Source organism: Typopeltis vanoorti, chromosome 6 (genome assembly GCF_054136105.1).
Source record: "Typopeltis vanoorti isolate ZY-2024b chromosome 6, IOZ_Tvanoo_1.0, whole genome shotgun sequence".
In the NCBI taxonomy this organism is placed as follows: domain Eukaryota; kingdom Metazoa; phylum Arthropoda; class Arachnida; order Uropygi; family Thelyphonidae; genus Typopeltis; species Typopeltis vanoorti.
The window spans coordinates 104077325-104093763 of NC_143554.1; the positions used below are offsets into that span (position 1 = coordinate 104077325).

Consider the following 16439-nt stretch of genomic DNA (forward strand, 5'->3'; position numbering starts at 1 on the left):
ATGCTTGCTGGAAAAAAAATATGGCCTGAAGCCATAATGAAACAAAACTTCATACCTCAAGTGGATGCCAAGCTATGTCGATAATAAACATTACACACATTTTTGGTGGAGAGGGCTTTCGCGATATGGTTGAAAATGAAATTAGTGAATTAAATGATGGAGAAACAGATTTAAATGAAGAGGAACTGGTACAATCAATACAATAGATGGTGTCGAACTAAATGGGGCAAAGTTCTGCTGAAGATTCTGATTGTGATGAATCCATTAAAGAATTCAATTTAAAGAAATTAGTAGAAGGATTGGACTTGGCAAGAAAGTTAGGAAGTTATTTTACAGATAATGATCCCTCAATGGAGCACTCGGGAAAATTCACGAGACAATTGGATATTTGTTTAGAGCCATATTATGAACTTAATAAAAAATTGCAACATAGTGGAAAGAAAAGTCTTATTATTATTACTATTCAGGCCTCCATGGAGTCAAAAGACTCATTGTGGGAGGTCCTTCCTAAGAAACACAAAGTCTATCACTCATCGAGGGGAGTCTTATACTCTTCGTGCATCTTCTCTTCTCTTGTCTCCTTATATCTCTTCCACAGCCTCTTTTTCGCATGCAATTCCTGTTTAATATTGTTTGTCATCCACTTTACTCCAAATTGTGTCCTCTTGTTCACTCGTGGTATACAACTTACCATTGCTGCTAACAAATATTCTTTCATAATTTCCCATATTACTGACTTGATGACTAAACCAGTCAAAGTATGCAATGAGAATTATACAAATGATGTCCAAGAGATTTCAAGTGGTGATGACGATTAAAATATGTTCTTTATTTTATTGTGTCTAAAAGATTTATGCATTATGTGCAATGAAATTTATGTACAATTTGTAATTTTTATAATTTTATACTACATATTTGTCATAGTTTATGTTTTCTTAACTTACATGAATTACCTGAATTAAATAAAAATATTGTTTTTGTTGGATATGTCATTGTTGTTTATATAATTTAAAAAAAAAACGATTTCAAAACCTAAAGCTACTCTTTTTCTATGCAAGCTATGTCTCGTATAATGCGATTTATATAATGCAGCATTTCTATGGACCCTAACATCCCCATTATATGAGGGTTATCTGTATATATATATATATATATATATATATTTCAAAAAATAGATTTAATGACTCCAAGACCGAGATAACATATAAAGATTTTAATGATAAATACTACTAGTTTCGGCATATAGCAGCCTTCTTCAGGTATTTATAAAGGAAAGGAATACTAATAAACATTGAATTATTTAAATAAACAAACTGGAAATTACAGGTACAAATTGCCTCACATAATCGATACATAAAAACGTTGTATTTTTCAAGTTGTTCCATCTGGCGTGCCATTGTTTGTTGCAATTGTGCGTGCAAGTTCACGTGAACGCCAATATTGAATAACTGCAGCATGGCTATCTGGGATGTTATAACTTAAATTATTATTTAAGTGGACCGGGTTCAGTAGGATTTCCCGTGATTCTACGATTTTTCTTTCAAACTCATCTTCACAGCGAAAAATATTTTCTGATCTATTCCAGCATACAGAGTGGCTTTGTTGGTCATCATTAGGATTATTTGAAAAAAGAACATGACTGGATAAAGCAGTTGCATGAGATCTTTTGTATGAGATGTCTCTCTTATGCTCTTCTATGCGTTGTTCAATAGATTTGTTAGTTTGACCAAAGTATGGGATATTGCAATCACACCACAATTTATATACTCCAGGGTACTTAAGGTTGTGATGAGTAGGTTTTGGATGGCTGATTAGAGAGCGGATTTTTGGAAGTGTGGTGAAGAAGGTCCTGATATTATATTTTTTAAGGACTTTAGCTATTTTCTTAGAGACTGTGCTAATGTATGGAATAGAGATGCTACCTTTAAAATTAATAGTCTCTGTTGTGCACTGCTTAGGAGGGTTCAGAAGAAGTTTCTTAATTGTTTTTTCAGAGTATCCATTTTGTTTAAAAATAAGAGTGAGGTGATTCATTTCTTTTTGTAGTTCATCTTGTTCATTTAAGAGAGAACGTGCTCTGTGTCCTAAGGTAGATATAATTCCAAGTTTTTGTGGTGGAAAATGATGAGAAAGATTATGCAGATATCTATTGGTATGCGTAGGTTTTCTGTACATAGAGATTTTTAATCTTTCAGAGTATCGTGTAAGCATAACATCCAAAAAAGGTAAAGAGTTATTATTTTCTATATCAGCAGTAAATTTTATATTAGGATGTTGGATGTTTAGATGACGAAGAAAATCTGTGAGAGCTGTGTGCCCGTGATTCCAAATAATGAATATATCATCAACATATCTTTTCCAAACTTTTGGTTTAAATGAGAAGGAAGATATGGCTTTCTTTTCAAAGTCTTCAAGGAAGATGTTAGCTAGCACAGGGGACAAAGGGTTGCCCATTGCCAGGCCTTGTTTTTGTTGGTAAATGGAGTCCTTATATCTGAAGTAACCAGAATGAATGCAATGTTTTAATAAAGTGAACATTTTTTTGGATAATTTATCCTGTAGTAATGTAAGTACCTCGTCCGTAGGAACGTTAGTAAATAAAGATATAATGTCCAAACTAGCTAGAATATCATTATCATCGATGGGAATATCTTTAATATGAGAAACAAAATCTGTGGTGTTTTTGATGAAAGATGAAGATTTATTGGAGAAACACTTGAGGTACTTTGCTAAATATTTTGAAAGTTTATATGTAGGTGAATCAATTCCTTCCACAATTGGGCGAAGAGGGATGTTTTCTTTATGAATTTTTGGAACTCCATAGATGCGTGGGATAAGAGGATGTAGAGAGCGTAATGAGAGCCGAATATTATGAGGAAGTTCACTCGCAGTCTTTAACAAGTTGTTTGTACGGTTTTGTAATTCTCTTGTAGGATCTTCCTGAAGAATTGAATATATTGAACTATCTTCAAGTAATTGAAGCATTTTGTTGTGGTAATCTTCAGAGTTGAGGATGACCGTAGAGTTGCCTTTATCTGCAGGTAAAATAATAATGTTACTGTTCTGTTTTAGATTTTTTAGGGCTTTTCTTTCAGCCACTGAAATATTATCTGTTGGAGGTTTGGCATTATTTATAATGAAAATCGATTCAATACGAAGAAGTTTCGCCAAATGATTAGGAATGAGTGAACATGCTTTTTCTATTTTTGTAAGAAGAGATTCTTTAGGGATAAATTTTGGTGAGGGAATAAAATTGAGACCTTTGCTAAGAATATTCGTTTCTGCATCCGTTAACATATGAGAAGATTTGTTCACTACAACCTTTTCAGGATTAATACGGGCATCACTATGACCAGATCTGTTTTGTATCCTTATTAGATTATCAAATTTCTTGATAAGGGTGTATTTATTCTTGTTTTGTATCCGTGAGGCTTGTGCTTCACTGTTAATGATAAAATCATGTAAGTTAACATTATCCATAATTTCTTCAAGTTTTTGAGTTAAACATCTTTTAGTGCTGAACAAAAAAGCTAAACTACGTTTTGTGTCTGTAATTCTTTCGCTGAGGAGATCCATTTTAGCATTACGATAGATTCTTTTAGCGCGTTCCGTTGTTATCTTTTCTTTAAAAGAGATGAAATTGGGAAAAACTGCATGGAACTTACAACGTTTGAGGAAAACTAACCTGTTTATTTTCAGTCCTATATTTTCATTATGCAGATACCAATAGATATCTGCATAATCTTTCTCATCATTTTCCACCACAAAAACTTGGAATTATATCTACCTTAGGACACAGAGCACGTTCTCTCTTAAATGAACAAGATGAACTACAAAAAGAAATGAATCACCTCACTCTTATTTTTAAACAAAATGGATACTCTGAAAAAACAATTAAGAAACTTCTTCTGAACCCTCCTAAGCAGTGCACAACAGAGACTATTAATTTTAAAGGTAGCATCTCTATTCCATACATTAGCACAGTCTCTAAGAAAATAGCTAAAGTCCTTAAAAAATATAATATCAGGACCTTCTTCACCACACTTCCAAAAATCCGCTCTCTAATCAGCCATCCAAAACCTACTCATCACAACCTTAAGTACCCTGGAGTATATAAATTGTGGTGTGATTGCAATATCCCATACTTTGGTCAAACTAACAAATCTATTGAACAACGCATAGAAGAGCATAAGAGAGACATCTCATACAAAAGATCTCATGCAACTGCTTTATCCAGTCATGTTCTTTTTTCAAATAATCCTAATGATGACCAACAAAGCCACTCTGTATGCTGGAATAGATCAGAAAATATTTTTCGCTGTGAAGATGAGTTTGAAAGAAAAATCGTAGAATCACGGGAAATCCTACTGAACCCGGTCCACTTAAATAATAATTTAAGTTATAACATCCCAGATAGCCATGCTGCAGTTATTCAATATTGGCGTTCACGTGAACTTGCACGCACAATTGCAACAAACAATGGCACGCCAGATGGAACAACTTGAAAAATACAACGTTTTTATGTATCGATTATGTGAGGCAATTTGTACCTGTAATTTCCAGTTTGTTTATTTAAATAATTCAATGTTTATTAGTATTCCTTTCCTTTATAAATACCTGAAGAAGGCTGCTATATGCCGAAACTAGTAGTATTTATCATTAAAATCTTTATATGTTATCTCGGTCTTGGAGTCATTAAATCTATTTTTTGAAATGTATAACAACCGAGTAAAAACTAATCGCCACATATATATATATATATATATATGTATGTATGTATTCCCCCCCCCCCATTATGAATATTTAAATACGGACATGAGATGCTTACCATAACATCAGGTTTGTAAACTGGTGTAAATGAATTAATGCTTCAAATCTAGTCTAATCTTTTTAGATATAGAATTATAAGCAGAATAACGAAACCTGATAATTATATTTCTCCCTTAAATCAGCTTATATTTATAACTTACTGATGACCATCCAACAAAACATTATCACCTTGTTTATTGAAAGTCTGATGTATTCCATGCCATACTTGAATTCCGAACAAGGGGGGTGAGGTTTTAGCTTTTATGCCTCCTTCCTTTTCTCACCTTCTCATGCTGTATGAGGAAGAATGGTTCAATGCTAAACCTACTGGGGAGATCCAGAATACAATTCATTTCAGGGTACAGCAGTAAAGCAGCTGCACATGTCAGCCACTAGAGTGTATATGGTAGCAGATCAGCTGATTCCCACTCTACAAAACCATGTCCAAAGGGTGTCTTCAGTGTGTGTGTGTGTGTAGTACGTGGAGTGGGGTGGGGTGGGGGAATTGTGAAACACACATTATAGTAAATGGCAAGGAGATTGGATGGTCAGTGTCCAAGAGTATTTCCCTCTCACTCCATACCTCCCCTACTCTTGAACTCACATGTCAACATCAACCAAAAAAAGAAAAATAATTAATTACAGTGTTATTTAGGTTAAAAAAAAACTCCCTAAAGCATAGATATATACACACATACTAGTGTCAAAAACCTAAGGATGAACACTATTTCTGAAGATTACAACTGTATATTCAGATAAATCAGCTTTTGGAAATTTGTAGACCTGACAATTTTGAGTAGAAAGTGTCTACACATTCAAATTTTTGAATTGTGCACAAAGGGATCATGGAGTAGCACTTAACAGGATAAAAGGCAAAAGGCAGTGCTATACAAATTGTATTTTAAGGAAGCTCTTTTTGTGAAGGAATAAAATTGCAAACGTGGATGTTTTTCATGTCTCAAAGACATAATCTAGATGCTTTTACATAGTAAAGAATGACTGGAAAAGGTTACAGAATTTCTGATATTACCAGAGAGTTTGGAATCTCCAGGCTCTGAGCAGCATTTCAAATGAATGGAATGTGTTCCAGACATCTGCTAAGAGGTCACCCTCACTCTATCATGGAGCATAAAGACAAATTTTTGGTTATAACAGTAAAACATAATCTATGCACCACAGCTGGTCAGCTTGCAAATCAGCTCAAAATTTGAGATGTCTGTGATCGGCCTATATGCCCAAAGGGCTGCATCCAATTATCCACAGCTCATCACAGAGTTTATTTTCAGTGGTGATGTATCCATAAAAATTGAACAAGGGCTAATGCATTCTTTACAGATGAGAGTTGTTTTTCTCTTTACTCCAATTGTAGATGACACTTGATCTGGAATGAAAGAGGTATTGCTTACTATTGCAAGAATGCTTTGGATAGATACGGATGTTCTGGGATCATGCAGTGGGGAGGCATTATGCTTAATGGCCACACCAAGCTACAAGTGCTGGGAAAAAGGGACTATGAAATTCCATAAAAATTGAACAAGGGCTAATGCTTTCTTTACAGATGAGAGTTGTTTTTCCTCTTTACTCCAATTATAGATGACACTTGATCTGACATGAAAGTAGTACTGCTTACTATCGCAAGAATGCATTGGATAGATACAGATGTTCTGGGGTCATGGAGAGGGGAGGCATTATGCTTAATGGACACACACTGAGCTACAAGTGCTGGAAAAAGGGACTGTGAGAGGTGAACGATACAGCAACGAAGTTCTTCAAAATCATGTTTGATTGTTCCATGATGCTGTAAGCAAAGAATTCATTTTTATGGATGACAATACCACACCACATCGTACATGAACAGTGAAGGAACTTCTGGAGGCCAAGGATATTAACTGAATTGAGTAGCAAGCATGCTCCTCAGATTTCAATTCCATAGAACACATTCAGGATGTAATAGAAAGATATATAGCTATTCAAAATTCCCCTCCAGAAAACAAATAAGACCTTATCCTTGCTCTGAAGGAGGAGGAGGAGGAAGCCAGTTTTCTGCAAGAACTTCTGAATCACTTGGTGCTAAGCATGGTACGATGTTGCAAGAGCTACATTGCAGTTCAGGATGGAAATACTCCATACCTGCATAGGTTTCTGTACATTAATTCCTTAACTACATCCTGAGGAAATTGGTAATTTTTACCAAAAACATACTGCAATTTAATTTGTATAAAATTTATACCACAGTCTAGTATAATATAATTTATTAGTATGCTGACAATAAATTTATGTCCACATTTGGCTGTAATGCTGAAAATTTTTTCATATACAAGTAAAAATTTAGTTCGTCCTTAGCTTTTGGACACTAGTGTATAAAATAAAGAAAGTTTTCAATAATATAAAAATTTACACAATATAATATGCTACCAAAACACACACATACACGCACGCATATAAAAGAAACATAAAATGCCATAAAAGATTATTAAAAACACATAATGCTATTAAACAAGGTCAGTTCTACATCCACGTCACCATCATTAAGGGCATAAAAATAATGTACACTGAAATCCTATAAAGGATGTTTGCCATGCTTACTCCATGATCCACAAATGATATACATCACCACTTAAGACCTTTATGTCTTGTTTTCAACTAAACATCAAATAGTAGATACAATCATCAATGTACACATCAGCTGTTCAAACTAAATGCTCTATGATTCCTTTTTAAACAACATGACACATGCCTTTTGCAATATGATATTCCATGCAAATAAATGTGAAATTCACAATTCTCTCTCTCTCCCTCTCTGGCTCTTAAGGTTTTCTTACCACCATTGTTTAATATTCACATCTCCTGTCTTTACTGCTCTCCAAATTCTAAAAATCATAATGAATGTTTGATCTGTTATCACAAAATTTCTGCATTCCAGCTATCCAAATGTTGAAGTCATCTTTGATGACATTAATTTCCACAATTTCAGGGGGCAGAAAAAAGAACCAATAAATGATGGAGATCATTACACTTAATGACATATTGATTTTCATAGACACATTATTGAAAGTGGCTGATGGATGGACCTTCTACAGGAAAGTGCACATCAGAGTTGTTGAAAGAGAGCATTACTGGTATTCTTATGGCAGTTTGACTAGATTACAACTGAAGTTAATCTTGTAGGGATGATGGCATTCACTTTCCATTCTGCTAATCTATCTAAGTCTTGGTTTTCCAACAAATATACTAAGCTGGTTCAAACTAAAAATACAGCAAACCTGCAAGTGTCCTGATATAAGAAGTAGCTTCATTCAAAAAAAAAAAAAAAAAAAAAAAAAAAAAAAAACATCAACAAATGAAACTCAGTAAAGAAAAAAAATGCAGCAAACATGCATCCCATGCAAATAACAGTTAAACTACAATCTGGTCTCTTAAAAAGGTCAGTGAGCAATTTCTCTTATCTAGGTAACACTCATCAAACAACACTTAAAAATGAATTTGATCTTCTGGCATTATTCTCCTCTTTTATCGCCGATGTAGATGGCAAACATAAATCATGTACTTCTATACAAGAAACAGTGCACAATATGCCTCCTGTAGAATTTAACCAAAATGCATCAAAAGATTTTTAACTAACCTAAATACTAGAGAAGTCTTCTGGTTCTGATGATTTTCAAGTTTACTTAAAAATTGTATTGTGGAATTAACACATATCCTATATCATCTCTATGGTCTTGTAGATACCACCTAAGTATATACCATTCTCAACACTTTTTTTATACTAAGCTGTCATCTACCTAATGGTAAGGAAGCAAGTCAACATTTAATATTCAACTCACTTAAAAAAAAAAAAAAGAAAAAAAAAGGAGGGGTACAATTATCCGTGTATTTCCCTCACTCCAGTTGTCTGTAAAATAATGGAGAAGGTCATAAACACCACCCGGAAGTTTATCAGTTAATCAATGATTACAAGAATAGATTCCATTATTATAGATCACAGACAACGGGAAGCCAAAATAATTGTTGTGTCCAATTATTTCAAACCAGGGAAAGATCCAAATGATGTGAAAACACCTGAGACATATCTCCTTGCTTTGCACCACCTTTAAGCTCTTTGAAAGAATTCTGCTTAAAAGAATTTCACCACTCATCGAAAGAGCATTCCCGACTGAACAAGCTGGCTTCAGGTCAGGAAGAAGTTGCTGTGACCAGGTCCTGGCCAAGACAACTCAAATTGAAGCAGGCTTCCAGAAGAAACTTAAATCTAGAGCCACTTTCATTGATCTAACATATGCTTAAGACATTGTCTGGATCACAGGCCTCCTCCTAAAACTAGGAAATATTATAAAGTGTAAAAAAAACTTTACAACTTTTTGATTCTATTCTCTCCAACAGAAAGATCCGGGTCCCTATTGGTGGAAAAAAGAGCAGGCCCAGATTTCTTCAGAACGGTCTTCCTCAGGGCTCTGTGTTATCCCCTATACTTTTTAATATCTATGTGTATGATCTACCTCATACCAGATCAAGCAAGTATACGAATGCCGATGACCTAGCAATTTTACATCAATCCACCTCCTTTACCAACCTAGAATCAACCTTGAATACAGACCTGAACACCCTGGAAGAGTACTTTAAGCAGTGGTACTTGAAGCCAAATCCAATGAAAACAGCTTCCCCAATATTCCACTTGTACAATGCAGAGGCAAATCGACAACTCAACCTTTCTTTCTGTGGAAAAATGGTAGAACACGAGCCTCATCCAAAATACCTTGGGGGTGAGCGTGGACAGATGCCTAACTTATAAAAGGCACATCATCAACCTCTCCAAAAAATTTAAAACTAGAAATAATATCATTTCAAGGCTTGCTGGAACAACCTGGGGTTGTGGTGCAGAAGTCCTAAGGTTGTCTGCACTAGCCCTCGCATTCTCTGCAGCAGAATACTGCTCCTGTCTGGGAAAGAAGTACACATGCTAACATTATAGACACCCAGCTAAACTCTACCATGCGCACAATTAGTGGGACCTTCTCTCCTGGCTGCCTGTTCTATCTAACATTGCTCCACCAAACATACGGAGAAGACAAGCTTCGATTAAGGAATTTAATAAAGCAGTGAGCAACCCACTCCTGCCCTTACATCAGACTCTCATAAACCCACCTAGTCTACGCCTCAAATCCAGAAAGCCTCTCTGGTCCATGGACGAACTATCTTCAGCTGCGCTGCCATCAATATCTGACATATGGAGAGAACACTGGTCCAACAATCTACCAACAAACGGCTTTCTGGTAGAAGATCCCTGTGCTGCTTTCGGGGGCATTTACAATTTACATCCTGACCCAACCCAAAATTTCTCTGCAGTCTTTCACGGTGGACGATATCCCTTAACACAGGAGGAGTACAGTGGGAGTCTATGTTCCGTTGCTTATCCTCTTTACACACACACACATACAAAAAAAAAAAAAAAAGGATTAAAACCAAGTGTAAAATTTCTTGGCAACTTTAACGTACCTATGTACATTAAGATGAAAGGTGCCTTGACCATTTTAATAAAACTCTGGATGACAGAAAGATGTAGAAAGTTTTTTTTTACCTCAGATTAAAACCAAGCATAAAATTTCTTGGCGACTTTAACCTACATACGTACGGTAAAGTTGCCAAGAAATTTTAGACTTGGTTTTAATCCTTTTTCTAAGTAAGCAAAACAAAGTTTTGTATGTAAAATATATTCACATCTGAGCTACTTGTATATCGAGGTTAATGACTTCATATCACTTGCCTTAGTATGTATCCCACAATGCAAAGCACACACCTGCTCTTTTGGGCATGTATAATGCAATACATAATGGGAAGGGTCACTACCCAAACTGGTTTCGACCTATATTGAGGTCTCATCAGTGGGAGCCAGACCTGGGAGAGATACCAAGGTTGAAATAATGCAGAAGTCATATACATATTTCATGTGCAAAACTTTGTTTTGCTTACTTGGGAAATGAATTATTTATACTTGGTTTTACCTCGGGCATTTAACCAAGTATAAAATTTCTTGGTAATCTTCAACGTATAACAAACCTAAGGTAAAAAACTTTCTACATCTTTCTCTCATCCAGAGATTTTTATTAATAAGGTCAAGCACCTCTTATCTACTTGTATATGAGATATATATGACTTCTGCATTACTTCAACCTTGGTATCTCTTCTGGATCTCCCACTGATGCTTTTGTGGAAGTGGCCCCTTTCCTTGAGGTATGAGAGGCTCTGCTTGGGGTAGGTTTTTGCCTGTCTCTGAGTGGGGCCACTGCTGAGATTATGGCTCTGTCTAGTGGGTGGGTGGGGGTGAGCCTGCCACTGGGTAGAGCCAACGCTGAGAAGTTCTTCTTGGTGACAGGAATCCAACACTGAGTTGGATGGTCCTCTGATCACTCGTAGGGAGTGGTCTGGGGGATCGCCTAATTTTTAGAGAGGTCTTTACTTAAACACACACCTCAATAAAGGTTGAAACCGGTCTGGGTAGTGACCCTTCCCATTATGCATTGCATCATGGATCACATACTAAGGCAAGTGATATGAAGTCAATAGCTTCTATATACAAGTAGCTTAGAGATGAATATATTTCACATGCAAAACTTTGTCTTGTTTACTTGGGAAAAGGATTAAAACCAAGTATAAAATTTCTAGGTATCTTTAACATATAATAAACCCAAGGTAAAAAACTTTCTATATATATTATATATATATATATACACACACACACTAGGGGCTTTGTCCCCCCCCCCCCACCTGATGGCTATGCCGCCCAACTGCCCCGAGTTCCAGACTGGTTCTCCTTGAATTCTGATGATTTTTGAATTTTGAAAAACTCGAAAGGGGGTTCCCCCCCAGCACCTATCTATTAATATTACAAGGCATTTGACCAGGTCTAGAATAAGGGCTTACTAAGCAAGCTGCCATCATTTGATCTATCTCAAGACCTCTGTAGTTGGATTGCCAGCTTTCTGCCTGGACGCACCCCACGTGTAGCAGTGGATGGCTCCTTATTCTTTCACCATTCAACTAATGCTGGGGTTCCTCAAGGTTCTGTCCTTTCACCAACCCTCTTCCTATTATAAATCTCCACACAACTCACCTCAACCTACAGAACAGCAACCACCACTGCCCTCAATTCAGACCTCCAAGCCATCCTCCAACGGGGTTCAGATAACCTAGTCAATTTCAATGCAAATAAAACCAGTATACTGTCTAATATCTCATAAAAAAGAATAATTTTCTCCCAATATTATTTTTGAGAACACCCAAATTTCCAGATAATCTGAGATCTCTTGGAATTACCCTGACATCAAGCCTCTCCTGGCATAAACACATAACAACCATTGCATCCTAAGCTTCTAAAAAACTAGGATTCCTCTTTGCTCAAGATGTTACTTCACCCCGAACAGCTGTGTTAACCTTATACAAATCATGAATCTGGCCAACCATCGAATATTGCTCCCACATATGCCCCCAAAAGCTCCCTCAAAATGCTTGAGGAGAGGAGAGAGCAATCAGACTTATTAATGATCCATCTCTTACCAACTCACTTCTCCCTACTTTTGCACAGACGAATCAGTCTCTGCATTATGTGTTTTCCACAAATATTTCCATGGAAAATGTTCACCTGAAATAACATCAATAATTCCCCTACTCAGTACTAAGCTCTTTGGAACACATGCAGCTGCAGCTCAACATCCCTTCACAGTGCACCTTGAAACCCTCAGAACAAGTTTCTTCTCCTCCTTCATCTCTGCAACTGCTTTACTATGGAACAGTCTTCCCCCTGATGCATTTCCCAAGGAATACAATATGCAGACTTTTAAATCAAATGTGAACAACTACCTTCTTTCCTAACCCATATATGGTACTAATGTACTATAGGTTGATCTACCAACCTCACATGTATGGGCTTAAAAAAAAAAAAAAAAAAAAAAAAAAAAAAAAAAAAAAATTACACATATATATCTGCAACTGTAGATCATTACTAAGACAAACAAGACCAAGACTAGAAGCGATATTACTAGAAGCAGAAAAGATAAAATTGGACATCATTGTGCTGAGTGATGCTTGGCTAAAGAATAAACACATACTCTATAGTTATGGTGAGAATCGTTTTCTAACTGGCTACATAATAAAACATCAAATACAAGAAGTAAAATACATCATAACAGGCTTGCCAAACTCCACCTTGGAATAAACAGACATGATAAAGTGAAATTTATCCAAGTTTATACATCAACCTCAGACTACAGAAGAACCAGATGCATTTTATGAAACACTAGACCAACTATTAAATAACAATGAGACTCTTAACAACTTTGATGGGAAACTTTAATACTAAGGTAAGTGAAAAAAAAAATGTTGTCCTGTCTATTGAAGAAAACTGAAGGGCTACCTGCTAAGTGCCATTGTATTCCTATTTTAAAATCTCTTTATTCCACTTATTTCTGCCTCTATCTTTATGTTGATGTTTCTAATGATGTTGCTGCATACTATACCACTGCATTTGTTTGATATGAACTAGCTTTCCTCTTTATACAGGTCTTTCAACTTTTTCCTTTTGTGGAAAGTGTTCATTTTCTCATTCAACAATAATCTGTTCTTGCCATTTGTTTGAATTTTGACCAGTATCCCAGCTCCAAGTAATATAAGTCCAGTTCATGGAGAAGGGGGGGGGGGTGGAGTTTAAAAAGATTGATATAAAATCTGGCAGAAGTCTCCAAGGTCTGGCACTTACAGTCAATGATTTCTACTTGTTCCGAGTAGTGAATTTCAGTAAGACTGAATCATGGTTTGACATATGGGTGTCAGTTCATATTTGAATTACTTTATCTGAATTACTCTGTTTAAAAGAGTTAAAAAGACACAAATTCGATCAAGACAAGAACCAATACCTTGATTCACGTAAACATAAGCCTAGAGATGAGGAGCGAAAATTTCCCATATGTCTGATGGTTGAGCATGGTCAAAGACATATTTTTAACCATGCACATCCCACTTTTCCACTTCTGGGAATTCCTCCTAACGTGGGGTTTTCGGTACAGTCCAATATCCAGCTGTTATAATGTAGTGGGTACCATATAAATATGGCTAGAATTTCTGGAAGAATTTTCATCAAACCGTAAACATTTATAAACCTTATTACACATCTACAGTATTTCCAATTTGCATCCCTTTGGATGTTACAGAATGACCAAAGAAAAGAGGGGAGGAGAACAAGAACCCCTACTCCAGCCCTGTTAAATCATTTGAAGCAAAAAAAAGAAAGAAGTGGGTATCTATCTGTTAAAGTGTTTAATTTTTTTATTTAAATCTCATCAGTGGGAGATAGACCCAAGGAGATAGAGCTAAATCAATGTATAAGTCATATTTTCCATATGGAAATAGCAAAATGGCATATTGTCATATTGTTTAATACACTTATACTAGGGCAATCTGATGTGAAGTCATTTGACTCTATATACAAGTAGCCAACTGAAGATACTTCACATGCAAACTTTGTGCACACCAGTATAAAGGATTAAATCAAGAATCTATTTTCTTTTCTATTATAATTTATGTATTAAATTCAAAAAAAAACTTTCTAAAGCTATCTCTAATCCAGAGTATAAAGACATCATGAAAATCTAGTGAATCCTAATACAAGTCTCACTATCTTACAAGTATTAGTATAAATGTTTTTATTTTTTATTTTTAACAAAAAAATACATACGTATATATTTTAAATTACAGTTTAAAGTTCTGAATATCTTGTTTATTTACAGAAAGCCCTATATAAGATTGTTACTACCATATATATTATTGTTAATTAACAGATAACAATAGTAACTTACAGTCATACTAGAAGTAATTTGGCGCAGAGCATCATCTGCTTCAGCTTGCTTTTCTGCCAAAAGTTTACTTTGTACAGCTGCTTCAGAGTTTAGTTTGTCCACTAGTTCTCTGGCTTCATTAAGTTTTGATACCCCAGCCTGCAATCAGAATATTGAAAAACATTTCTATATGGACTGATTATTATTATTATTATCAAGAGAGAGAGAGATCTCCAGTGAGTCACACCAACTGCCTCACCTTTCTTGAATTCATTCACACTATTTTTTTAACCTTCACATGCAATCATTCCAATCACACACACCATTTTATCTATCTATATGTTCACTGGGCATCCACAGATGCTGTATGGTCACTCTGATGCTCAGTGATGTGCCACACCAGGCCTCGCCATTTGCTTTTCCGGAGTTTCCCGTTGTTTGCTTTTCTGGAGACTTCAACTCTCTGAAGATTAGTTGCTCCACACACACACACACCATCCATAAACCTCATTGATGGTCTACCCCTTCCTCTTTTTCCAGGAACTTTACCTTCTATTACTGTTCTGAGAAGTCCTCCTTCCATCCTTTCTATGTGTCCAAAATATTTTAATTTTCTTCTGTCAATATCCTTAAGGAGCCTTAAAGTTCTACTGATCTTTTCTAACACCCATTCATTTGTATGCCTTTCAGTATATGATATCCTGAACAGCCTTCTGTAGAACCACATCTCAAAAGCAGATATCCTTTTCTTATCTGACTTCTTTAGGTTCCAAGTCTCACATCCATAAGTCGCTGTTGGAAAAACAACTGCATCCAAAATTCTCAGCTTTGTTCCCATGGAGAGATAGATACATCCTTCCAGATTTTAGACAAGTCTTTGACTGTTGTTTTAGCCATTCCTAACCTTCTTCTGAACAGCAATTTTTCACATTAATCATGGATCCCAGATACTCAAACTTGCTGACTTCCTCAATTCTTTTTCCATTAAGGTAAACTTGTTTCTCAAGATCTTCCCTGTTTGTATTTCCTTTGAGAACCATAATCTTTGTCTTGCTAGGATTTAGTTGAAGTCTTCTGTTATTGATCTTGTTAATTATGTCAAGAATTTGTACTAGTTCTTCCATGTCATTACAAAGGTATCATCAGCAAACGTCAGATTACTGATCAATCTACCTCCTATCCTAATCCCTGTCTTGAGCATATCCAATGCTTCATGCATGATGCCCTCCATATATATACTAAACAAGTGAGGAGAAAGTAAACGTCCTTGCCTAACTCCTTTTCCAACTTGAAGCCAATCAGTCATTCCAACACCTGCTCTTACTGTGGCTACATGCTCCCTGTACAAGTTGGCTATTAACCAGATAGTGTGTAGAGGAAAACCCATTCTTTTCATTACTTTCCACAGTTACACATGCTGAATAGTCAAAAAGCTTTAGAGTAGTCTAAGAAACACATTACCAGAGGAAGTCTAAATTCTATATATTTTTCTGTGATTTGTCTAATGCAAAGTATCTGATCTCTGGTGCCCTTACCTTTCCTAAAGCCTGCATGTTCCTCGGGCATCTCTGCTTCAATCCTATTTAGCATGATCTTCAATAAAATTTTGCTTGCATGAGATACTAAACTAATAATTCTATAATTGTTGCACGCTTTCATATCTCCTTTCTTATGTAGTGGTATGAAAACAGGACTTCTTCCAGTCTCTAGGCCATGCTCCTGTCTCCCACATTCTTGTAATCAATCTATGAAACACTCTTATACTCCATCCCCTGTGGCCTTAATTAACTCTGCTGGGATTTCATC

At 35.9% G+C, this 16439-nt stretch overlaps 1 protein-coding gene across 1 annotated transcript in view; it reads right to left on the bottom strand.

Moving 5' to 3' along the window:
• The window catches only part of btv (dynein cytoplasmic heavy chain beethoven), a 1245321-nt gene that overhangs the window by 447968 nt on the left and 780914 nt on the right, over window positions 1-16439 (bottom strand). Inside the window, exon 49 of the mRNA XM_090394552.1 lies at window positions 14655-14792. Coding sequence (XP_090250678.1) covers window positions 14655-14792 — 138 coding nt within the window. The remainder of the gene's footprint in view (window positions 1-14654; window positions 14793-16439) is intronic.